The 26,755-nt window shown below is 38.4% G+C and overlaps 1 protein-coding gene across 2 annotated transcripts in view; it reads right to left on the bottom strand.

The window, feature by feature from the left end:
• The window catches only part of CCNI (cyclin I), a 37,989-nt gene extending 11,617 nt beyond the window's left edge, over window positions 1-26,372 (bottom strand). Inside the window, exons 1-3 of one of the 2 annotated variants that reach the window (XM_040480627.1) lie at window positions 25,816-26,372; window positions 16,741-16,897; window positions 852-980 (exon numbers count right to left, since the gene is read on the bottom strand). In XM_040480627.1, the coding sequence (XP_040336561.1) occupies window positions 852-980; window positions 16,741-16,854 (243 nt within the window). In that variant the 5' untranslated portion in view covers window positions 16,855-16,897; window positions 25,816-26,372. The remainder of the gene's footprint in view (window positions 1-851; window positions 981-16,740; window positions 16,898-25,815) is intronic. The other variant, XM_040480634.1, reaches the window with a different exon arrangement.
• Window positions 26,373-26,755: the final 383 nt, after the last annotated feature.

Here is a 26,755-nt window from a genome sequence, read left to right as displayed (position 1 = left end):
TCAGGCAATTAGTATCATTATAATTAAAAATTCTTTAAGTCTCTTAAGAGTACAAGTGTGAAACTTTATAAAAAGGTAACTGAGTGGCCATCCAAATTCTTCCACTGGCTTCTATTTTTTATAACAAAGAGTACAGCATCCCCGACACTGAATTCGTAGTTCCCTCAGCTTACATATTCCTAGGCATACAAATGACAACAAATGATTTACTCTTCTACTTTTTCATGCCTTGCCATTAAATGAATGCTGTATTTCTGATTTAAATCAATTGAGGGCCTACTATGACAAATTTCACATAATATAGCCAATGATATATTACACCAACAGGGACAATATAAATTTCTTTATGTATTTTTGTATGCTGTCATTCAACAAAAATATAACAAACTTATTTTACGTTGTTCATTTTGTTATACTCCAAATGTATGCCTCTAGAATTTATATATTTTCAAAACACTACACAATATGGATATTCAATAAATAAAGAAAAAAATGTGCAATAGGCTTATACTTTTCTAGTCTAGTTCACTGTCCACTTCTAGTACACCAATGTGTTAAAAGACAACGTTCTGCTGATATACGGTATTTAAAATCAGGAAATCAAAAATTTCACAGGTTAAGTATAAGTTATGAATACTTGTAGCAAAAAGAAAATTACAGAATACAATTAGAAATATTTCCAAAAATTTAAAGCAATGGCAAAAAACATCATGTCTTAATAGGCACATATACCATTTCCAGGAAGGTTTTCCAATCTTTTTCACTTTCCAGAATGTTTACTAATTGCCCCTGGTTTAGCATATAAACCCTCAAACAAGAGGTTGTGTTTAACTGTATCCTAAAATATTTACCTTTACAGTAGCTAAAAACCTGTCCAAAAGACTGCTAGCCAAAGCAAATGTTTCTGGGTAAAGGTTGAATTGGTACTTGAGTTTGGCCAGCCACTGAATCACTTCATCTCTCTGGGATGGAGAAACATTCTATAAGGGAACAAGTAAAAGAGAAAGAGAAAAAAAAAAGAGAGAGAGAGAACAAGTGAAGTTCCAAGTTACCATCAAGAATGAATTCTCTCTTATAAAAGGTTAGCAAATGCAATGGAATACATTTAGATGTTAAAAATGTTAACTTTACTCAAAATCTATCAAGCTTGAGATGAATGAAGATAAAATGTTATTTACTGATCATAGCATTTATTATCAATATCCACCAGTCTCTTTTTCTTTATTAAATAATCTTCATTATGTCATTTCACCATATACTTATACTTCAATTAATCTAAGGTGTTCAGGGAATATATAAGACTTTAAAAGTTTAGGTATCACTATTATCAACTGATAGTAACTTTGGAATTAAGTTTCCCAATTCTAGAGAATAAGAAAATACAGGGAATTTCTTTCTAAGGCAGCAAATAGCCATTAAACCATCTTAGGAAATACAAATGGAGTATGGTAATAGGATAATAGCCCATTAAAATTAAAACTAAAATCAACAAGAATAAATGAAAGATACCAGTGACAACAAATGAATTACAAATTTAAAGATCACAGAAGAATACTGAAGAGAAAATCACCTGAACTAATTTACCAATGGAGATATTACTATACAAACATATAATGTTAATGCTTCCTATATATTATTTTAAACTGCTTTATAGGCTTAATTTTTAGATGGTATACACTTTAAAGTAATTATTAGATAACTTTACCCTTGAGTTTTTCAGGCCCCACAAAAAAAATAAATAAAACCTAATACTTATAGTAAACGAAATAGATCTGTAAGTACTACTTCTGCCAGGTAAACACAACAAAGTACAGAAATGACTGTGATTAGTGGAAAAAAGTATTTTTAGTAAGTGAGGGTTCCAGACAAGTAAAGGTTTAATCCTTAACCCAGATTATAAAGCACTGCAGTCTTTATAATCATAACCATTTTAGATGGAAAGCTTTTAAAATATATTATTTACCTAATTCCTTAGAAAGTAAAGAGGTCATAGCTTAAACCTTTTTCCTGATTACTCTGGGTCAATTTTATGAAATTAATTCTTATAGCACAGAAAGATACATTAAGAGCTATTAAAACATGGAGGGCTGGGGTGCCTGGGTGGCTGAGTCAGTTGAGCGTCTGACTTCGGCTCAGGTCATGATCTTGGCAGTTTGTGAATTTGAGCCCCACTTCGGGCTCTGTGGTAACAGCTCAGAGCCTGGAGCCTGCTTTGGATTCTGTGTCTCCTCCTCTGTCTGCCCCTCCTATGCTCATGCACTGTCTCTCAATAATAAATAAACATTAAAAAAAAAATTTTTTTTTAAAAACATGGAGGGCTCTATATCTTAACAACTTTATCTCCTCCAAGTTTAAGTTGGAATTTCTCTCTCTCTCCCTCCTCCTGGCTTTCTTTAGTCTTGTGAGAAATACATGACTTGGTGCTCATTAAAATCTCTGCCATTGAACTGGCTAGCCAATTTCTCATTTTTTTTTCCAACTTCTCTGTCACTTTTCACTTTGGCACAACATAGTAAAGTGTTTCTTAGTGTGGGTCAAACCAACTAATCACACTTATTATCATTTTTACATCTAACTCTAAACCCAGTTTTAACTGGTATTTTAGAAGATTAACTGCCATATCTACCTTCTGGTCAACTCCTTTTGTCAATAAAGAATGACCCTAGAATACTACATAAGAAATATGGACAAGAAAAGGAGATAAAAATGGTTTACAACCTCTCATGTTAACATCTCACCACCAAACTGGTGTTGAAACTATGACCAATAATCTGAAAACATCTGACAATCAAAACATTTAATTCAGTTCATATTAATAAATATTTAGTGTCTATGATATGACAGGTCCTGGGAATACAATGATGAATAAAAAAACTTCCTATTTAAACTCTGAAACTTAAAGTCTCATGGTGAGGCAAACTTAAGAAAATATCAATCAACTATGATTAGCGTAAAAAAGAGAGGTATGTAGGAGGCAATAAGGGAGCATACTGGAAGGGCACTTGGTCCTGTGTGGAGGTAGAATGAAAGCTTCTTATAAGAGACAACAACACATCTGCATCTTAAAAGTGAGGAAACAATATGATCATTTTAAAGGCACGGAAAAGAGCTGTTTTTTTAAGCCTGTGAACTTTACTCTGAAGCATAGGAATGATGTTAACGCAGAGGAAATAACCTATTGTTAAGCTCTTCTGACTTACAAATTAAATCAAGGTCGGTGAAAAAGACTGCTAGAAACAGATACTCTGAGAATCAGTGGTATAATGCCACTGATCAAAAAGAAACATAAGGCAGTTCATGAAACTGAAGCTATGGGCTTGACAGGTTCTGGGTGCATAGAGTAGCAAGGGAATTTATATCCTGCACAGACTATTGTCCAACATGACAGAGGAAACTGGAGTTAGGCTATTAGAACCAGGAGCTTCAATTCTCTCTCAAAGAGTCTCAAAAGGGTGGCAAAACATTATCATCTGGAGCTGTAGCTTCTTGAGAAAGGCGAGAGGAAGCAGACACAGACTGACAGCTAGGCCCTGAGTCAAAAAGCAGTTAGCATAGTCACTGGTTATAATATATCATTTTCCACAGAGCCCTCAGGTGCTACTTTAAGAACTAGTTCCGGTCTAGGGGCTCCCTGAGAGCCAAATGAAGGCAGTCACGATACTTGTATATGGAGAGACTTAAGCATTCAAGAGAAATTAAATTCCTACCAAGATGAACTTTTATCTAAAATGCCATGGGGCGCCTGGGTGGCGCAGTCGGTTAAGCGTCCGACTTCAGCCAGGTCATGATCTCGCAGTCCGTGAGTCCGAGCCCCACGTCGGGCTCTGGGCTGATGGCTCGGAGCCTGGAGCCTGTTTCCAATTCTGTGTCTCCCTCTCTCTCTGCCCCTCCCCCGTTCATGCTCTGTCTCTCTCTGTCCCAAAAATAAATAAAAAACGTTGAAAAAAATTAAAAAAAATAAAATGCCAAAACAGAAAAGTAATGTTAAGCAAGCCATCCAAACAAATCAATGACATGGAAATACATGCATGCAAGGAGAAACAGATGGTGACAGAATCTGATGGAACTGGGGAGGTTTTAGGGAGGTGAAAGAACAAAGAACAAAGACACCATTAATTCCACCTTCAGCTCAAACATCTACACAATGGGGATAGAGGAGAAAAAGATCCCTAACTCATAAATTATATTACATAGTGTGTTTATTTGGTATTTTTGACATTAAACAGATAACACAAACATAAAACTGTAAGAAGTGCCACAAAAGATGAACATAATGTGCTATAAGAGTATGTAACATAGGGAACATGGTTATATAGATTTCATATCGTAGCTATAAAACTAAATGTAGAAACAGAATGCAAAAGGCACTTAAAATACTAGTTTTGTTCTTTCCACTTCTAAAAATACCTGATGCTCTAGTGATGCCAGAAAAAATTTACAAAATATTACATATAATTTTTAAACCAAGTATAATACAACTAGTTATAAAAGAGATCATAACAGGATCTTTAGACTTTACATCTTATATTAAAATTTGGGAACAGAGCCAAGAAAGCATTCCTGCATGGCTAGTATTAATATCACTAGTCAAAATTAACAAAAATAACAACTACAACAAAAAACTCACAAAAGGTAACAGTTTAAGACTCACTCTTAGGGAAGTCATACTAACATCACTTTTTCAAATCGATTCAAGCATGTACTTATGAAACAGTAATATTAGGATAGCTTTAGAAAAATTAAGTTCTGTGCCTAAGTAATCCCATTCAGAAGGAAGGACAGAAGGAAGAAAGGAAAGCAGAACTGCCTGCCCACCGCAAATAGTACTTCTTGATCAAGGGATGTTTTCTTTTCCATGGATTCCTCAAATAGGGTTAAGAGAGTTCAGTTCATTGGTTAACAACCAATCCTCAAGAGAATTTATAATGCATTGATTCAACCTGGTAAAACATAGGGCTTTATATTTCACATGTTACATTCTGATCATTAAAATACAAATCCTCCCCAGCTTTAAACTCTAAAAGGCTCACCATTACCTAAAAGATTAAGTACAATCCCCCAGGCATGGCATACAAATCCCTATGATCTACCTCTCCAGCCTCACTCACCTTCCATCTCTTTCTGCCTTAAAATTCATACTGTAAGGATAGCACTTGTATTATTTATAGTCCTTCCTTGCTTCTGCCATGCTATTTTATTATATCACTGCTCCTCTGTTCATACTGTTCCCTCTGGTTGGAACACACCCCTTCTCTTTTACCTGTCCTATTATTTATCCTTGAAGAGCTATTTCAATGGTCACTCCTCACTACACTTTTCCTAGTAACTCTAGTTGAGCAAAGTACTTTCCTCTGCTCCCACAGCCTCTCCTGTCACATCTCTAAAGTTCAACATTAAGAAAAGTTACATTTCTTTTAAAATTTTTTTTTTCAACATTTATTTATTTTTGGGACAGAGAGAGACAGAGCATGAACGGGGGAGGGGCAGAGAGAGAGGGAGACACAGAATCGGAAAGAGGCTCCAGGCTCTGAGCCATCAGCCCAGAGCCTGACGCGGGGCTCGAACTCACGGACCGCGAGATCGTGACCTGGCTGAAGTCGGACGCTCAACCGACTGCGCCACCCAGGCGCCCCAAGAAAAGTTACATTTCTGCTTTTCGCTATGACAGATTAGGTAATAACCTACAGTCCAGCGGAGAACTAGAAAAGCTATTAACCACCACCACCACCACCACCACCACCACCACCACCACCACCACCACCTGTTTTGAAGTCATCAGAACTTCTAGGACCACCAGGCTTTGCAGATCTAAGATCCTGGATGTGAGGTACAGGTACCCTCAAATTTCAAAAGTCCATGTTATGTCACTTAGCTTTTACTGAAAATCTACATTAGTACATGAAAAACTCTGAAGAGAATTTTCACTTTTACGAAAAAAGGCAAAAAGTAAACACAGCATTCAGCACTTGTTTTGCAACAAGATGTTAAGGAGATGGTGATGGCACACCCAGAGCAGCAGATCGGTACTGCCAATCTCCTTTCCCCAGAACTATACTCAGTATCTCAGCATCAAGCCACCATGGCCTTGAACATTGTCTGTGAGCATCAGTACTATCTTGAGTTACTTTGTCCATCTGTTAGCAAGATGTCTCCTAAGGTATCAGAAAAGCCAAAGAGATGGTTTAGGAACATAAAAAATTTCCCTGATAAGTTAATGGTAATTGTTTCTTCACTTTACAACATTTCAGCTTACAAAAGTTTTCACAGGAGTGCTGTATTCACTTTTGAATATGCGGAAACCTTAAACGAGAGGAATCAATATTCTATAGTAGTTTTCCTTCAGGGCATCTGCCCCTCCTGTGAGTATGCCAAAAGACTGAGTATGGGCAAGGAAACCTACAGAGCTTTTGAGGCTTTTATAGGGCTAGAGACAAAATATGGAGACTTGAGGAGCCAAGAACCTAGAGGGACAGGGAGGGTCAGAGAACTAAATGTGACACTCAGTTGATTTCCCCCTTAATTTTGAAATTAAATTTTAAGTTTATTATTTATTTATTTTGAGAGAACTAGAGAGCACATGGGGGATAGGCAACAGAGGGAGAAAGAATCCCAAGCAGGCTCTGCACTAATAGTGCAGAGCCTGACATGGACCTGAACTCATGAAACATGAGATCGTGACCTGAGCAGAAACCAAAAACAGGACTCTTAACTGAGCCACCCAGGAATCCCTTGAATGAAATTCTGAAGTTGGGAAGGATAGAGATGTAAGAAGCTAAGCAAAAGCCTCTGAAAAGGAAGAATGAGTTCAGCACCCTTCAGCAACCTCCCAAGTTCTCCGGTGGAATTCTTGGTTACACTCTAGGAGGGGGGCAAACCAGAGGCAGATGAAGCCATACCCAACTGCTGCCCAGACTTCAATCAGCACCATCTCTGACTGGGTTAAAGTGATTCATCTCCTACTCAGTTTGCCCACCAAAAAAAGACTGAACCCTTCTGTAACAAGAAAACATCTAGAGCCTTTACAATTTTTCATAATGTTCAGCATCCAATTAAAAATTATTGGGTATGCTATATAGTATAATGCTAAGCAAAGTCAGTCAGAGAAAGGCAAATACCATATGATTTCACTCATATGTGGAATTTAAGAAATGGAACAAACGAACAAAAGGGGAGAAAAAGAGAGAGACACACAAACCAAGAAATAGACTCTACTACAGACAACAAGTTGATGGTTGCCAGAGGGGAGGATGGTGGGGGGGAATGGGTGAAATAGGTGAAAGGGATTAAGAATACACTTATCTTGATGAGCACTGAGTAAGGAATAGATACACTGAATCACTATATTGTACATCTGGACTCTAATATAACACTGTATGTTAACAATACTGGAATTAAAATTAAAAACTTAATTAAGAAAAATTAAGGAGGTATGATAAAAGAACGAAGTGACCAAAAACCAAGAGAAAAAAGGGATTAACAACAAAAAGACCTAGATCTTTGAATTATTAGAAAAGGACTTAAGGGACACGTGGGTGGCTCAGTCAGCTGAACATCCAACTCTTGGTTTCAGTTCAGGGCATGATCTCGTGGTTCATGGGATAGGGCCCCACATCAGGCTCTGTGCTGACAGTGCAGAGCCTCTGCTTGGGATTCTCTCTCTTCCTCTCTCTCTGCCCCTCCCCTGCTCGTGCTCTCTTTCAAAATAAATAAATAAACATTTTTAAAAAAAGGAAAAAAGGACTTAACATACAAGAAAATAGAGGAAAAGCAGGAAAATAGATGAAAAAATGAAGAATTTCACTAGAAAAATGATACCTATAAAAAAATCCAAAAGGAAATTCTAGAACTAAAAAATATAGTAACTGAAATTAAGAACCCCATGAGGCAAATGAGACATGGTTGAACAACTACACTTCAAGGAAACCTTAATTTTAAATGTGTATCTTAAAATAGAAGAATCAATTTTTTAAGCATCTACTTCAAGATAAAGAACAGCAAATTACACAAAGGTAACAGAAGCAAGAAATGAAAAAAAGAGCAAAACTTATAAAGAAAACACATGTGTGGGGTGCCTGGGTGGCTCAGGCATCCAACGCGACCTCAGCTCAGGTCTGGATGCCACAGTCTTGAGTTCAAGCCCCACACTGGGTTCTGTGCTGGGTGGGAAGCCTACTTAAAAAAAAAAAAAAAAAAGCAAATGTACAACAGGGAATATCAACAGAACTAAAAGACTAATCCACAGATCTCTAGAAACACTAATCAAAAAAAAAGCACAAATCACTAAGTAAATGAAAAAAGAACATCATTATGAACTTTTTCAATGTTAAAAAGATATTATAGGGCTGCCTGGGTGGCTCAGCTGGTTGAGCGTCTGACTCTTGATTTACACTCAGGTCGTGATCTCATGGTTGTGAGATCAACTCACATGTGGGGGCTCTGTGCTGGGCATGGAGCCTGCTTACAATTCTCCCTCTCTCTCTCTCTCTCTCTCTCTCTCTCTCTCTCCCCCTCCCCTGCTCATGTGTGCACTCTCTCTACCTTTAAAAAAAAAAGAAACATGATATTAAACAACTTTTCACAAATAATTTGACAATTTAAATGAAATAAATGAATTCCTTGAAAAACACAATTTACAAAACTAAAATAAGATTTTTTTTTTTTTTTAATTTTTTTTCAACATTTATTTATTTTTGGGACAGAGAGAGACAGAGCATGAACGGGCGAGGGGCAGAGAGAGAGGGAGACACAGAATCGGAAACAGGCTCCAGGCTCTGAGCCATCAGCCCAGAGCCCGACGCGGGGCTCGAACTCACAGACCGCGAGATCGTGACCTGGCTGAAGTCGGACGCTTAACCGACTGCGCCACCCAGGCGCCCCTAAAATAAGATTTAAATGAAGACCTGATTAGTCTCACATTTACCAAAGAAATTGAATTATTTAATACTTTCCCACAAATAAATCTCTAGGCCCCCAGTGGAACCTGCCAACCTTTAAGAAAGAAATAACACCGACCTAAACAAATTGAAAGAGAGCATTTTTTTTTTTAAAAAAGCAGGAACATTTCCCAATTCACTTTACAAAGCCAGCATACTTTATTATGAAAACCTGACAAAAGGCATTACAAACCAATCTTACCCATGAACATAAATTCAATATTCCTAAGCAAACTTAACAAAATCCAATGATGTAAAAAACCTTAACACCTATTTAGAAAAAAATCTCTTGACAAATTAAGGGAGATAATCTTCCTAATCTGATCAAGATGACCTAAAGAATATATAACAAATATTATACATAATGGTGAAATACTCAAAACTTTCCCCTCAAACTAAAACTGAGACAAAGATACTTGCTACTTATATTCAGTGGGATTCTGGAGGCCCTAGCTAATTCCATAAAACAAGAAAAATAAATAAAAAGTATTAAGAACTGGATAGGAAGAAACAAAACCATGATTATTTATAGTAAACATGTCTATGTATAATATACAAAAATACAAATGAGTCTGGGATGCCTGGGTGGCTCAGTTGCTTAAGCGTCTGACTTTGGCTCAGGTCATGATCTCACAGTTTGTGAGTTCAAACCCCACCTTGGCCTCTGTGCTGACAGCTGGAGGCCTGGAACCTGCGTCGGATTCTGTGTCTCTCGCTCTCTCTCTCTGCCCCTCCCCAGCTCACGTGCTCTAGCTCTCTCTCAAAACTAATAAACATTAAAATTTTTTTAAATAAAAAAAATACAAATCAGTCTGTAAGCTAATTTAGTATAATCAATATATAAAAAGCTATTTTATTTCCATATACGTGTACAGAAACAGCATATTAAAAAAATAAAAAATCTAAAATACCATTTGTAATAGCCTCACCAAGACTGAAATATCTAGAAATAAACCTAAACTACGAACCATTATTAAAAGAAACTTAGGACCAACTTTAATTTTTTTTTTTTTTTTTAACATTTATTCAGTTTTGAGACAGAGCGCAAGCAGAGGAAGTGGGGCTAGAGAGAGAGACAGAGAGACAGAGAGAGACAGAATCTGAAGCAGGCTCCAGGCTCCGAGTTGTCAGCACACAGCCTGACAAGGGGCTCAAACTCATGAACCGTGAGACCATGCCCTGAGCCGAAGTCAGATGCTTTACGGACTGAGCCACCCAGGTGCCCCAGAGTACCAACTTTAAAGAACATGGAGAGATAGTCTATGTTCATGAAATGGAAGACTCATATTACAAAGAATTCTCCCCAAACTGACAGATTCAGTAACTGACTCCCCAAACTTTTTAATTGACCAGTGCATTTTAAAATATATTCAAAGAGCAAAGGGCTAAGAATAGCCAACACAATCTTGAGAAAAATACAAGGTTTATGCCACCAAACACTTATTATAATGCTATAATAACTAAGGCAATGCAGTATTTAAAGAGAGGGAGGGGCACCGGGGTGGCTCAGTTGGTTAAGCGTCCGACTTCGGCTCAGGTCATGATCTCACTGCTTGTGAGTTTGAGCCCTGCATTGGGCTTTGTGCTGACAGCTCAGAACCTGGAGCCTACTTCGGATTCGGTCTCCCTCTCTCTCTGCCCCTCCCCCCTCTCACCCTCTGTCTTTCTCTCTCAAATATAAATAAACATTTAAAAAAAAAGTTTAAAAAAAAAAAAGGTGGCTTTAAAAACAAGTTCAATAAGCCAACATGACACTGCTGCCAAAACTAAACTAAATTTAGGCTGCTTTAATGAAATTATCAAACCAAGATAAATAGTTTCACTTCATTGCTTATTATTAACTACAACTGAAAGATCACAACTTAAGAAACACACTAAAAAGAGTAGATCTTGAAAAAGAAACCATGGGGTGGTACGAGAGAAATCTTAATCAAAAAATGGTTAAAAAACAAGAGAGATGTCGCACAGTGAAGGAAACAATCAACAAAACTAAGAGGCAGCCTACAGAATGGGAGAAGATATTTGCAAATGACTATTGGATAAAGGGTTAGTATCCAAAATCTAGAAAGAATTTACCAAACTCAACACCCAAAAAAACAAATAATCTAGTGCAGAAATGGGCAGAAGACATGAACATTTTTTCAAAGAAGACATCCAGATGACTAACAGACACATGAAAAGATGCTCAGCCTCACTCGTCATCAGGGAAATACAAATCAAAACCACAATGAGATACCACCTCACACCTGTCAGAATGGCTAAAATGAACAACTCCGGAAACAACAGATGTTGGCAAGAATGCGGAGAAAGAGGAACATTTTTGCACTGCTATTTGGAACACAAACTGGTGCAGCCACTATGGAGAACAGTATGGAGGTTCCTCAAAAAATTAGAAACAGACCTACCCTACGACCCAGCAATTGCACTACTAGGTATTTATCCGAAAGATACAAAAATGCTGATTTGAAGGGGCACATGCACTCTAATGTTTATAGCAGCACTGTCAACAAAGTATGGAAAGAGCCCAAATGTCCATTAACTAATGAATGGATAAAGAAGATGTGGGGTGTGTGTACATATATGCATACAATGAAATATTACTCGCAATTAAAAAAATGAAATCTTGCCATTTGCAACAATGTGAATGCAACTAGCAAGTATTATGCTAAGCAAAATAAGTCAGTCAGAGAAAGACAAATATATGATTTCACTCCTATGTGGAATTTAAGAAACAAACAGATGAACATAAGGGAAGGGAAGCAAAAATAAGATAAAAACAGGGAGACAAACCGTAAGAGACTCTTAAATACAGAGAACAAACTAAGGGTCGCTGGAGGGGAGGTGGGTAGAGGAATAGGTTAAATGGGTGATGGGCACTAAGGAGGGCACTTTTAGTGATGAGCACTAGGTGTCATATGTAAGAGACGAGTCGCTGGGTTCTACTCCTAAAACCAAGACTACACTGTATGTTAACTAACTTGAATGAATGAATGAATGAATGAAAGAAAGAAAGAAAGAAAGAAAGAGAAAGAGAGAAAGAAAGAAAAAAAAGAAAGAAAGAAGAAAGAAAGAAAGAAAGAAAGAAAGAAAGAAAGAAAGAAAGAAAGAAAGAAAGAGAAAAAAAGAAAAAAAAAGGAAAAGAGATGACTTTTTGGGCTTAACACATTTTTGAATAGATAAAGGGCTACCACTTAAAACAAGGAAATTTATTCTGTATTGCTCCAGTGGACAAAACTAGAACCAGTAAGTGGCCACTAGAAAGAAGGAGTTTTCAGGTTCAATTTAGGAAAAACTTGACAATAATTTATAGTTTTTCCATAGTAGAATGAATAAAATATCCAAAACAGAGGACCACTTACCAGAGATGTTAGAAGGAGAACTTTTCTACTGTGTGGTTAGAGTAAATCAGTGATTCCCAAATCTAATTCATGTTAATAAAACTATAAAGCTTTTTAAAATACATATTTCCATAATTGCCACCACAAGCCCAAGAAGTCTGAGTGAGGCCTGGAATCTCTGTAAGACATCTCCTGGGTGACTCTGATACACTCAGAAGCCCAGTGGCTCAAGATCATGTATTGGAAACTACATAATTATATGGCCTTTGAAGATTCCTTAGAGTTTCAAACTTCTAATGAAAACCATCTTTATAGTAACAGCTTCAAGCACAGTTTTGTCTTTGCATATCAAAAGCACTTTAGCAAAATAAAGAATATCTGAAAGTGCATGTCACTTTGACCAGTCTTCAATTTTTCCCCCAAATTCATATAACAAAATTATCGTGTAATTGAACGTACTATTATATAAAAGAACTTCTCTAACCTGAAATAATTACAAAGAAATGATAATGTTCATTTAAAAGATGTTTACTACTATATTATATGCCAGTAAATGTTTACTACTATATTATATGTCTATTATATGCCAGTAAATAAAATAACACAACCCTAGCCCAAAGGAACTCACAATCACATCATTAGGAAATAATATTGTGTGCTATAAGGGAAATAAAAAGTGCTGTAGAAGCACACACACAGGGAGTGATAGGTGTATAACATTCTCGTGTGACCACTCTGTTCTAAACTTGGGGATACGAGCTGCAGATTAAAAGAGAACTGTAAGAGAGTGATCCAGAGGTAGAGTTTAGGTAGAGAAAGAAACATAAGGAAACTGAAGGAAAGACGCAAAGCAGAAAATTAAAATATTTTATTTTTCCATTTTTACCAGCACTTAAAAAAAGATTAGAAAAGTTGGACAAAGTATGTATATGGATTAACAACAAGACTGTTTCTTTTCTCCAAGAAATCAAGAAGGGAAAACATGATTAGAAGTAATCGTGGATGGCACAAAAACAGACACATAGACCAATGGAATAGAACAGAAACCCCAGAACTAGACCCACAAACGTATGGCCAACTCATCTTTGACAAAGCAGGAAAGAACATCCAATGGAAAAAAGACAGTCTCTTTAACAAATGGTGCTGGGAGAACTGGACAGCAACATGCAGAAGGTTGAAACTAGACCACTTTCTCACACCATTCACAAAAAGAAACTCAAAATGGATAAAGGACCTGAATGTGAGACAGGAAACCATCAAAACCCTAGAGGAGAAAGCAGGAAAAGACCTCTCTGACCTCAGCCGTAGCAATCTCTTACTCGACACATCCCCAAAGGCAAGGGAATTAAAAGCAAAAGTGAATTACTGGGACCTTATGAAGATAAAAAGCTTCTGCACAGCAAAGAAAACAACCAACAAAACGAAAAGGCAACCAACGGAATGGGAAAAGATATTTGCAAATGACATATCGGACAAAGGGCTAGTATCCAAAATCTATAAAGAGCTCACCAAACTCCACACCCGAAAAGCAAATAACCCAGTGAAGAAATGGGCAGAAAACATGAATAGACACTTCTCTAAAGAAGACATCCGGATGGCCAACAGGCACATGAAAAGAAGTTCAGCGTCGCTCCTTATCAAGGAAATACAAATCAAAACCACACTCAGGTATCACCTCACGCCAGTCAGAGTGGCCAAAATGAACAAATCAGCAGACTATAGATGCTGGAGAGGATGTGGAGAAACGGGAACCCTCTTGTATTGTTGGTGGGAATGCAAATTGGTGCAGCCGCTCTGGAAAGCAGTGTGGAGGTTCCTCAGAAAATTAAAAATAGACCTACCCTATGACCCAGCAATAGCACTGCTAGGAATTTATCCAAGGGACACAGGAGTACTGATGCATAGGGGCACTTGTACCCCAATGTTCATAGCAGCACTCTCAACAATAGCCAAATTATGGAAAGAGCCTAAATGTCCATCAACTGATGAATGGATAAAGAAATTGTGGTTTATATACACAATGGAATACTACGTGGCAATGAGAAAAAATGAAATATGGCCTTTTGTAGCAACGTGGATGGAACTGGAGAGTGTGATGCTAAGTGAAATAAGCCATACAGAGAAAGACAGATACCATATGGTTTCACTCTTACGTGGATCCTGAGAAACTTAACAGGAACCCATGGGGGAGGGGAAGGAAAAAAAAAAAAAAGAGGTTAGAGTGGGAGAGAGCCAAAGCATAAGAGACTGTTGAGAATTGAGAACAAACTAAGGGTTGATGGGGGGTGGGAGGGAGGAGAGGGTGGGTGATGGGTATTGAGGAGGGCACCTTTTGGGATGAGCACTGGGTGTTGTATGGAAACCAATTTGACAATAAATTTCATATATAAATAAAATTTTAAAAATTCAAAAAAAAAAAAAAAAAGAAGTAATCGTGGAAAGAGAAGTAAAAAAGCCAGTCCGTGAAGAGTGATAGAAGAAAATAAAAAAATTAGAACTAGAATACAGAAGTGTCTTTGGGGGTTACTATGGAAAGTGGCTCCAGCCCTTACAGCTCTTTCCTCTTATCCCTACGTTATTCCCTATCTCCATCAGAACAAGCCCATCCACATTTGAGAATTAACTTTGGCTTCTACTTGATGTTACTAAAAGCAAATCCTTAAGTATTCCCTCTGAGAAGTTTAATACTGTTCTATTCTCTGGTATTACCTCAGTAGTATTTACTAAGTCACCTATAGAAATAGGCCAGGTTAAGTGATAACATAGCAATATACTATAATCTTGGGAGAGTATCACCTTTAAAGACTATGTTGTAAAAGAATATTATTGTTGGTTACATGCTGACTCAAGGAGACAGCAGAAGAAGGAAGAAAGAAATGGTTCTAAAGCCAGGTGTATTTAAGCTTTGAGGCATACCAGAATGTCAGAACACAAGGACAGGAATTTCAGTTTTCTCACTGATGTATCTTCAATGCTTAGAAGTGCTCAGAATGTAACAGTTACTTAATGAACATTTACTGAATGACTGAATTCCCAAGTAATCTAAAAAAATCACACAAGATGGGGTGCCTAGGTGGCTCAGTTGGTTAAGAGTCCGACTCTTGATCTCAGCTCAGGTCATGATCTCATGTTTCGTGGGATTGAGCCCCACATCGGACTCTGTGCTGATGGTGCAGAGCCTGCTTGGGATTCTGTCTCTCCCTCTCTCTTCCCCTTCCCAGCTTTCACTCTTTTGCTCTCTCTCAAAATAAATAAACTTAAAAAAAAAAGTAATAAAAAAATTAAAAATCACACAAGTACATAAAAGTAAAAACTGAAAACAAAGTATAATGGGAAGAGAACTACCTCAGGTTCAAATTATAACTCTACTACTTATTAAAGTCTTGAGTCCTGGGGCGCCTGGGTGGCTCAGTCGGTTAAGCGTCCGATTTCGGCTCAGGTCATGAATCTCATAGTCCATGAGTTCGAGCCCTGCATCAGGCTCTGTGCTGACAGCTCACAGCCTGGAGCCTCCTTTGGATTCTGTGTCTCCCTCTCTCTCTGACCCTCCCCCATTCATGCTCTCTCTCTCTCTGTCTCAAAAATAAATAAACGTTAAAAATAATTTATAAAGTCTTGAGCAAAGGGACTATTACCTATTTCAAAGGATTAAATATGGTAACACACTCCAGTTAACTAATTTCAATCTGCTAAATGACAAATAAGTAACAATAAATGCAAAACATTTTTCATCAGCTTGTGACAAAGAATGACAGAAATAGGTTAGAATTAGAAGATGCATTTAGATTTCAAAAACCTACAAACAAAGGTTAACCTAAGCCAACAAAGGAGGAACTCAGATATTTGCTATTCATTTACCTACACAGATCAAAAATTTCTTGGCCACTGTTCTTTATCCCAAGCACAATGCAAGATACTAGGGATAAAAAAGAGCTTATACAATAAGCTTTGGAAGTGCATAAACTGAATAATTATTTGTTAAAAAAAAAACATTAATAGGATTATATGTTAGAAGCATAAACATTTCTAAAAGAAAAGGCATATGGCTAATAGTAATTGAGTGGTAAGAAGCCTATCTCTCTAGAAGCATCCAACACTGGCATTATCTTAGTAGCTTACTTGAACCCCTTATAAATATTCAAGAAAGAAAGAACAATTTTTGTGTACTAAAGATAATTTCAGCTTCCATAGCTAACTATATACCTAGAAATAAAGAAGGCTTATTGGTGTTAGCACTGGGCTATAGTGAAAGAGAACAAATGTATCTTCTTAAAGCTGTAACTCAGATAACACAAACTAACAAAAAGTTCATTCTTGTTTCAGAATGAAACAAGAAGTTTCTTAAATAAAAAATAGAGCATATCCTTTAATAGTATGTATTTCTCCCATGCAGTGTCAAGACACCATTATATGAGAGTAGTACACTTATTTCTAAGTCATCTATCTAGAGTGAAGAGAAAAATCATTACCTGATTGGTAGGCATTTTCGGCACATTCACCTTCCACATCTGGGCTTCCCTAGAGATTGCCTTTTCCAACAGGAAAGACAATCTCTGGTTTTCCAAAGGCCCTGGAAACTTCATGATATCCTTTGGATCTGCCTGCCTCCCAGCTTGATGTAGCTACCTATAAAATAAAATATAAAACAATGCTTTTTCTTTAATTATAGAGTACATGTAGCATTGTACAAATCTGTTGTTCTTATTAAGCAATTCATAAAACAAAATAAGAATGTTACAAGGCAGTATAGGATTTCATAGGTCTTTAAAATACATTAAAATGTTACAATAATTATGTTACCTAAACATATTCACTTTTAATATGAAACCCAGTAGTAAAGACAATAAAAACATGGACATAAAATTGATAGAACCTATAGACTCTGAAGAAAACATATTATTACATCTCAAATTGTGCCAACAAATTTTAAGTCATTGGATTTTCATCCTAGTAATTCTTAGAAGTAGTTATCCCAAATATTCCTCTTAAAAATCTAATCAGATAAAGGTTACTAACCTTTTCTTTCATTAAAAAAAAAATGAAATCCATAGCATTATATCCCACTCATTCCCATATAATCAGTATGAAATCGTCTTTATTTGTGCTTCCAATACAGTGTCCGCTAACTAAACACAGAAATATTTATATTAGAATTAAATGAAGTTAAAATATAATTCCTCAGTCACTACTGCCCCATTTCAAATGCTCAATAGCCACATGTAGTTTGTGGATACTGCATCAGATAGTGCAGAAAAGGAACATCTGTATCACTGCAGAAAGTTCTACTAGAGAGTGATCATCTAGAAAACTCAACAATAAAGTGACGGGCACCCTAAAATGAGCAAGTCTAAAGAGCAACAGTCCAGATCAGTGCAGTGCAACTGAAAGTCCAGGAGAAACTTTAAGTTTTTTTAAAAAAAATAATAGAATAAAGAAAAGAAAAAGAAACTAGAGACTGAGATGTACAACCATGCTTAGAAAATTGGATTGAGGGGTGCCTACGTGGGCTCAGCTGGTTAAGTATCTGACTTGATTTCAGCTCAGGTCACTATCTCAAGGTTTGTGAGATCAAGCACAACCCCACCCCCCCAACCCCACCCCAAGTGCTGACAGCACAGAGCCTACTTGGGATTCTCTCTCTCTGCCCTTCCCCCACTCACACTCAGTCCTTTTGTCTCTCTCAAAATAAAAAGAAAATTGGACTGAGAAGCTAAAATGTGGCAAGACTCAACTAGATTTGATAAAAGCTAAGGAAATGAAAGGGTAATTAACATCAGAAAAAAAGATTATGCAAGAAGGCAAACGTAATAATATCGACATGTACATAATAATGAATATACTAAATAGGGACTTTATCAAACGGATAAAACTGCACTGAGAAGATGAGAGGTATTACAAGGTAAAACGAGAGCCACCCCTTTACATGTCACAGTAGGAAAACTATTAATACCTAAAACTGAAATATCAAAAAATGGTAGGGCAAGTTATTTGAAAATATCTTAAATAACAAGAGAAACAGATAAGTGCTCAGAGATTCACCTCAAGAAAGTGAGAAAAGGGTGAGAATGTCCAGAAGCAGGAGACTGCGGTTCATTATAAACCTCATATAACTATTTCATTTTTCAACTGTGTATATTATGTATGCGCTTCAAATTTATGGGATTAAAAAAAATTTAAATGCCTAGAATTGACATGAAAATTTGTTTTAAATAAAATTAAAAATTTTTTAAAACAAATAAACTTATTCAATTTCCATGCCACTCTTATCCTCAACTCCAGGTACTCTTTCCTCTAATTTAAATCCAAGTTAGTTTACAGCATAGTAATGGTTTTAAGAAAATTAAGTGACTCATCACTTACATATAACACCCAGTGCTCATCCCTAAAAGTGCCCTCGTTAATGTCCATCACCCATTTAGCCCATCCCCCCAATCAACTCCCCTCCAGCAACCCTCAGTTTATTCTCTGTAATTAGGAGTCTCTTGTGGTTTGCCTCCCTGTTTTTCTTACTTTTCCTTCCCTTTTCCTATTTTCATGTTTCATTTCTTAAATTCCACATAGGAGTGAAATCTTATTTGTCTTTCTCTTATTTTGCTTAGCATAATACACTCTAGTTCCATCCACACTGTTGCAAATGGCAAGATTCCATTTTTTTTTTAACTGCCGAGTAATATTCTGTTGTATATATATATACCACATCTTCTTTATCCATTCATCAGTTGATGGACATTTGGGCTCTTTCCATACTTTGTTGATAGTACTGCTATAAACATTGGGGTGCATGTGCCCCTTCAAATCAGCATTTTTGTATCCTTTGGATAAATACCTGGCAGTGCAATTGCTGGGTCATAGGGTAGTTTCTGTTTTTTGGGTATTTTTGAGAAACTATTTTCCAGAGTGTCTGCACCAGTATGCATTCCCACCAACAGTGCAAAAGTGTTCCCCTTTCTCTGCATCCTCGTCAACATGTTATTTCCAGAGTTGTTCATTTTAGCCATTTTGACAGGTGTGAGGTGGTATCTCATTGTGGTTTTGATTTGTATTTCCCTGATGACGAAGTGAGGTTGAGCATCTTTTCATGTGTCCGTTAGTCATCTGGATGTCTTCTTTGAAAAAGTGTCTGTTCAGGTCTTCTGCCCATTTCTTCACTAGATTATTTGTTTTTTGGGTGTTGAGTTTGGTAAATTATTCCTAGGTTTTGGATACTAACCCTTTATCCAATAGTCATTTGCAAATATCATCTCCCATTCTGTAGGCTACCTCTTAGTTTTGTTGTTTTTTTTCACTGTGCAGCTTTTTATCTTGATGAGGTCCCAATGGTTCATTTTTGCTTTTGTTTTCCTTGCCTCTGAGACATGTCTAGTAAGAAGTTGTCACAGTGAAGTCAAAGAGGTTATTACCTGTGTCCTCCTCTAGAATTTTGATCGTTTCTTGTCTTACATTTAGGCCTTTCATACATTTTGACTTTATTTCGTGTACAGTGTAAGAAAGTGGTCATTCTTCTGCACATTACTGTCCAGTTTTCCCAACAACACTTGCTGTCTTTTTTTTCCATTGGATATTCTTTCCTGCGGTGTCAAAGATTAGTTGGCCACACATTTGTGGTTCCATTTCTGGGTTCTGTATTCTGTTCCATTGATCCATGTGTCTGTTTTTGTGCCAGTACCAGGTTCTATCCCTTCCCACTATACCTCCTATGAAATAATAAACAATAGGATAATGAAATGATACCTACCAATATTATCTTTTTATCACTCATAGAACCCTGATAAAACTGGGACTCAACCAAAGGCTGGTTTCAATCCTTGGGGCAAAAAACAAAAACCACCAAGAAGCAAAACAAACAAACCCAAATCTAATCTTTCACAAGCCAATCCTTCAAATGTTTGAAAGCGGCTACCATGCCCACCAACTCATCTTTTTCATAGCTGTAAAACTGTTCAAGGTTTCCTCACATGACATGATTTTTGTTCTTCTAAATTAGCACCAGTTTCAGTATTGATACAGTCTAAGATCATTAGCTATTTTTTTGGAGTCTGCATCACACTATCAATTCAGATAGAATTTATGGTCAACTAAAACTCTTAAGACTTACTAAGGTACACTCAGGCAAATTCTCTTCACCTGCCCCACTCCATTGTGCGTGCAGTTTTGGTGCCCTTTTTTTGAAGGTAGACGGGACCTTGTTCAGGACCATAAATATACTCTTTCTTTTTAAAAAAATCATCTTGAAGGAGAGCCACCTTATTAGATTCTAACTATTGTTACATTATGCTGAGGTGTTCTGAGATTCCAATTTTGTTGCCTTGGTAGTTTTCCCAGATTCTCTAAAATTAGATGAACAAAGTCACTATAATTTCATCTGAAGCAGATATAAATATTAACCTTGGAAATGGAGTATAAGCTAGATGACCATCTGTTAAGAGATATTTAGAAAAAACACCTATATTAGTTGGAGATTAAACTTCATTGGTTCTAAGGCTTCTTCTTTACCATTTTAGTACATAAATAACTCTTGTCGAAAGTTACCTGTTTCATTCTATTAGCTATACCCAACAGGGTGGCTCACCAGGATCCCCCAACTTTCTCAACATTCTCCAATGGCTAGCTGCCCCTGTGATTACTCTTCCCTCAAAATGTTTGCTTTGAAAATTACTTTTAAATCAGATGAATAGGGGACAGAGATGCATGCACAGCATCAAACCATGTAAAGAAGAGTAACATCAGATTCAAGAGATTCCTGTTCTTCAATCTTCTACAGTTAAGATTCTAAGACTTTCAAATATTTAGATTTGAAATTTAACAATTTCAAACAATTCGGCTCTTTCCATACTTTGTTGATAGTACTGCTATAAACATTGGGGTGCATGTGCCCCTTCAAATCAGCATTTTTGTATCCTTTGGATAAATACCTGGCAGTGCAATTGCTGGGTCATAGGGTAGTTTCTGTTTTTTGGGTATTTTTGAGAAACTATTTTCCAATTGTTTAAAAACAATTTAACAACTGTTTTTAAAACAAAGGAATCTGGGTCAAAGAAGAAATCATGAGGGAAATTAGAAAATACTTCAAGATGAATGAAAAAGAAAACCTAATATGCCAAAACTTATAGGGTGCAAGTGGAGCAAACTATACCAAAAGCAAATCAGAAAAAATATGAGCAGAAATTAATGAAGGAATAGAGAAATAGAGAGAAATCAATGAAACCAAAAGTTGGTTCTTTGAAAAGATCAACAAAATTGGCAAACCTTTAGCTACACCAACCAAGAAAAAACAGAAAGGTTAAAGTACTAAAATCAGGAATAAAGAGAAGACATTACCACCTATGCTGTAGAAATAAAAGGTATTATAAAGAAATTTTATGAATTGTTTGCAAATAAATTGGACAATTTGCATGAAATGGACAAGCACCTAGAACCACAGATTATCAAAACGGACTTCAAAAGAAACAGAAAAAGCTGAACAGCCATACAAGAAGCTGATTCAATAAACAAACAATTGTCAAAGAAAAGCCTATGCCCAAGTGGCTTCACTAGTGAATTCTACCAAACATCTGCAGAAAAATTTTAAAAATTCTTCACAAACTCCTCCAAAAAGTAAAGAGCATTTCTCAACTTACTTTATAAGGCCAGTGAAGCAAAGACAGCAGCACTAGAAAACTATTGATGAACATCTATTCTTTTTTTAATTTTTAATTTTCATTTATTTTTGAGAGAGAGAGACAGGCAGAGAGCAAGCAGGGGAGGGGCACAGAGAGAGGGAGACACAGAATTCGAAGCAGGCTCCAGGCTCTGAGCTATCAGCACAGAGCCCAATGCAGGGCTCGAACCCATGAACCATGAGATCATGACCTGAGTCGAAGTCAGACGTCTAAGCGACTGAGCCATCCAGGTGCCCCATGAACATCTCTTCTAAATGCAGATGTGGAATTCCTTAACAAAATACTAGCAAAAAAATAAATAAATAAATAAATAAAAGACTATACACCGTAATCAACTGGGATTTAGCCCAGGAATGCAAAGTTGCTTTAACATTCAGGAAATCAATTTATGTAATACACCATATGAAAATGAGTAAATAAAGGAACCATTCTTTGCTCACACTAGGGGAATGTAACAAAAAATAAAGAGTTAAAACTTCCTTTATCTTTCAAAAATAAGACATAAATAATCCAAGTGAAAGAAAAAAGCATGGAGGACACTTGCAGAAATATTTCAGATCAGAGGCTACAGAAAAATGGAAGTTCAATATCTGACTGTAGACTCAATCCTGTACTGGGAAGATAAACTGCTAAAAGTCATTACTGGGTCAACTGACATAATGGGAACAAATTAAAGTAGATGTTATCAATGTTAAGGTCACCTGGGTGGCTCAGTCGGGTTGAGCTCAGGTCATGATCTCATGGTTGGGAGTTTAGCCCCATGCCAGGCTCTGTGCTGACAGCTCAGAGCCTGGACCCTATTTGGATTCTGTCTCTCTGCTCCTCATGCTCTCTCCTCTCAAAAAGTAAACATTTTAAAAAGATTTTTTAAAAATGTTATCAATGTTAAACTTACTAATGATAACTTTACTGCAATTCTATAAGAGAATATTCCTATTTTTTGGGAAATACACAGTAAAATACTTAGGAGTAAAGGGCCATAATGCATGCAACATATATATGCGACAGAAAGAGAGGATAAATGATAAAACAAGTGGGGTGATATATTAATGATAGATGAATCTAGGAATAGGGTTTCTTTTTGAAATTACTCTCAAGTTAAGAATGTTGGAAAACCTCCCTCCCCCCCCCCCCAACAGAAGACAAGTTATGGAAGTATTTATATTACCAGGATACCTTTTAGATTCCTTTTTTAAGATTCTAGTAAGACAAATAATGGTACAGTGAAGAAAACATTAACTTGAGTTTTGTTTCTCTGATAATGCACAAGTTTGTTTTCTGATGTGTAAAATAGATTGGCTTAGGTCGTTGAGCATCCAACTTCGGCTCAGGTCATGATCTCACTGCTCATGGGTTCAAGCCCCATGTCCCGTTGGTGCTGACAGCTCAGAGCCTGGATGGAGCCTGCTTCGGATTCTGTGTCTCCCTCTCTCCCTGCCCCTCACTTATGCTCTCTCCTTCTCAAAAATAAACATTAAAAAAAATTTTTTTTTAAAGAATAAAATACAAACACTTAAAATATAATTTTACTGTTTGAAATACTAGAACTTTATGGTTATATATATCTTATTATTTTATGCCATTAGTTACATCCAAAACTTTGAATGCTCAGACAGCTAGAAGTCTCTAGGAACTAAGAAACAAAAAGACTGTTTTGGTTGGCATATTCCATACACTTCTAACTTTACAGTAGTTTCACATTTCTCCTGCCATTCTTTCAATTACCACTGCTGCTTCTTTCTCCATGTTTATCAAATAACTTAATGTATGAGTGAATAGTTTATAAAATGCCTACTGTACAGTATAAACTAAATTACAAATCTACATACAGAGCCTCCTGCTCTTCTAAGAAAACGTGCTACACAGGGCTGGATAAACAACAGAAACTTTATTAATACAGAATTCTTATATTTATTGTCACCATAACACCAACTCCATTAAAATAATTCTGTACTGATGCTGACTTCTGGAACTAAGTTCCTATTCTAAAAAGAGGGATTTTAATGTGACCATCTTGACTTTTTGTTCCTAACCTAATAATGAACTGCAGGTACTTGTAATTCCAAAACAGCCTGCTGTTTGCTTCCCTAGCTCCATGCCTTTCCACACACTGGTCTTTCAACCTGAAATGTCCTTCTCTAGCTGGCACTTCCCTTTCTACGGAGCTGTCATTTGCACAGGTCTGTAAATAGTACCCTGCCTTCTCACATCTGTACTTGGACATAATCCTACTTTTGAATTTATCTGCTCTGTGATAGACCTGTCTCTCCTACTAACCCTGAGTTCTTTGATAGCAAACACTCCAGAGTTTAGCACTATGCCTAATAAATAGCTTATGCTTAAGTTCTGAATAAGAAAAAGCAATCAGTGCTTACGACTCAAGCCAGGTATTGTTCAAAGTATTACACCATATGAACTCATTTAATCCTTATACAACCTAACAAAGTTGGTATTATTATTACACCCATTTTTAAAGATGAAGAAACGTACAGAAACGTACCTTTCGTTTTTAAAGTATTTTACAATCGGAATAAAACGTGTACACGCTCTCAGCTTCCAGTCTTCACCAAAAACCTTCGCAGAGCTCCATTCTAACCTACTAGGAGTCACACTGTCACTTAAACCCAGTTATCGGTCGCTGCAAATCATCGCTACCGTGCCTTCCCCACACATGCTGATTCTAACTAGTCTGCTCTACATCAGTAGTAAGAAATTTATCCCAGTCCAGAAGTTCAGACTCTCCCATCCTTCTGGTTCCAAATCTGCAAATCTAAACCCTGTTCATTCTTCATCTATTTGTCCACTACCTTCTATCTCATCTACCACAAATCACGTGGAAAAAGCAGAAGCAGATAATCCTATCGTTAATGTTTTCAACAAATGCATTTTTCGGTAAATTAGAGACTCTACAACATAGGCTGTACGGGCCAGAATTCTGGCCACCCGGCTCTAGCTGTCACCTACAGGGTAAATTACTTCATCCTGTGGACCCTCAGTTTTCCTCTTGGATAAACTAAGGCTCCCGAACTACCTGCCTCACCACGAGTCCTTTTGAGGCTTCAGTGAGTTGCAAACTGCTTTGAACAATGCCGTCAGATAAAAAGGTTCAACAAGTGTTATTTATTAACATCATACCCTGCTCCTCAAACGGAGGCGCTCTCCACTGAGAGAATAAAAAAGCTGAAGACTTGAGCTTGACATTCAGAGGCCTTCAGTGACTCCATTCTACCTCCCCAGGAACACCTTCCACTACTTTGCTACCCAACTCTCAACCCTTGCCCAAATGACCTGCAATGGAACCTCGAGCTCAAGAGGGGGCCGTTCTGTCCTCTTCAAAATTTCGGGGACTTCAACCCCGCCTTTCTATCTCACCTCCTTTCCAATTTCCCCCACCCACTCACACCCGCGGTAACATTCCCCTCCCGCGAGTGCCCGCAGTACTGGCCGTTCAACGGATCGTTTGGCATTCATTCCGCTTTGCAATGTCAATTATCTTCCTTTGGCTCCCGCAGTAGTGTTGAAGTCTAAGGGTGGGGGTGTGTCTCCTTCTTTGTGTGTTACACAGGCTCGAGGTGCCCAGTGCACCAAAGTAGACAATTTGCTGCTGCTACAAAAAAGTTACTCGCTGGCAAAAAACTAGCCCGAAAGGAAACACAGCAGAACCGTTTACAAACTGGGCAGGTGCTGAACCGTTCTGGCGTGGAGAGGGCGGAGTGGGGGGTGGTCGCGAAGGTTTCCTTTGGAGGGGGAGGCAGGGGCCGGGCCTCAGCCGCGGAGCGCGGCTCCCGGAGCTTCCCTTCAGGTGGCACGGGGTGGAGGGGCAATGGGGGGGGGGGCGCGCGGGGGGGGCGGGGAGACGCGAGTCCCCCCCCCCCGCCCCCTCACCTTCTCCTCCTCTTCCTCCTCCTCCTCCTCCTCCCCGGCGGAGCTGTAGGCCTCACAGTGGTGACGCGGGGTCATCCGGGGGCCCGTTACCACCCCATTTTCCTCAGCGCGCGTCGGCGGGGCGCGCGGGACGAGGACCGGACCGACTGAGGAGGGAGAAGAGGGGGAACCGGGCCGGGGGAGCGCGGGCGCTGGCGATCGAGCGGGACGCACGGCTGTGGCCGGTGGGTCAGCGAATTAGTTCCATGACTTCCCCGGACCTGAGGCTGCCGCGGCCACCGCCGGTCCCACTCCTCCAACCGCCGCCGCTAGTGCCCGGGTGGGGAGGGGGTTCCCTCTCGCCATAGGGCGGCGGGGGCCGGGGAGAGGCGGGGGGTGAGACCGGCTCTGCCCCTGCCCGGGGGAAGCGCCTCCGAGGGGAAATGGTGAAAAGGGGGGAAGGGGAGAAAAAGGAAAAAAAAGGGGAAGGGGGGGAAAATAAGAAAAAGCGAGACAGAGGCGCTGCCGCGTCCGCTCGCGGGGAAGGCTGGGGAGGGAGGGGAGGGAAGGAAGAAGTGCCGGTCCCTCGGCTCCGCCCTCGCGGACCGATTCCTAGACTTGCTCACTCCCTGTAAACAAGGCTAAACTGGTCTCGTGCCCTGTCGTTTTTCCTCTCCGCCGCCTTCCTCGTCCTACGAACGTACAGAGGAGCCCGGCAAAAAAAAAGCTGAGCTGTTGGAGACGGGAGGGAGAAGTCTTTAGCACTGGGGTGGAAGAAAGGAAGACGTTTTCTGTGTGCTAAGGGAGGTCAAAAGTGCACGGACTCATTTTCCTTGGAGAAGCGGAAGGGCACATCATCAGCTTCACGGTGACGTAAGCGCTCTCCACTCGCTGGCAGAGGCGTGCGGTGGCCGGAGAGTGCGCTGCGCATGCGCCCCGGGGAAGAAAGAAGCGGCTGAGA

Source organism: Herpailurus yagouaroundi, unplaced genomic scaffold (genome assembly GCF_014898765.1).
Source record: "Herpailurus yagouaroundi ecotype Mexico unplaced genomic scaffold, PumYag 28, whole genome shotgun sequence".
NCBI lineage: Eukaryota > Metazoa > Chordata > Mammalia > Carnivora > Felidae > Herpailurus > Herpailurus yagouaroundi.
The sequence above is the reverse complement of the archived record's forward strand: the minus strand, read 5'-3'. Positions and strand labels throughout refer to the sequence as shown.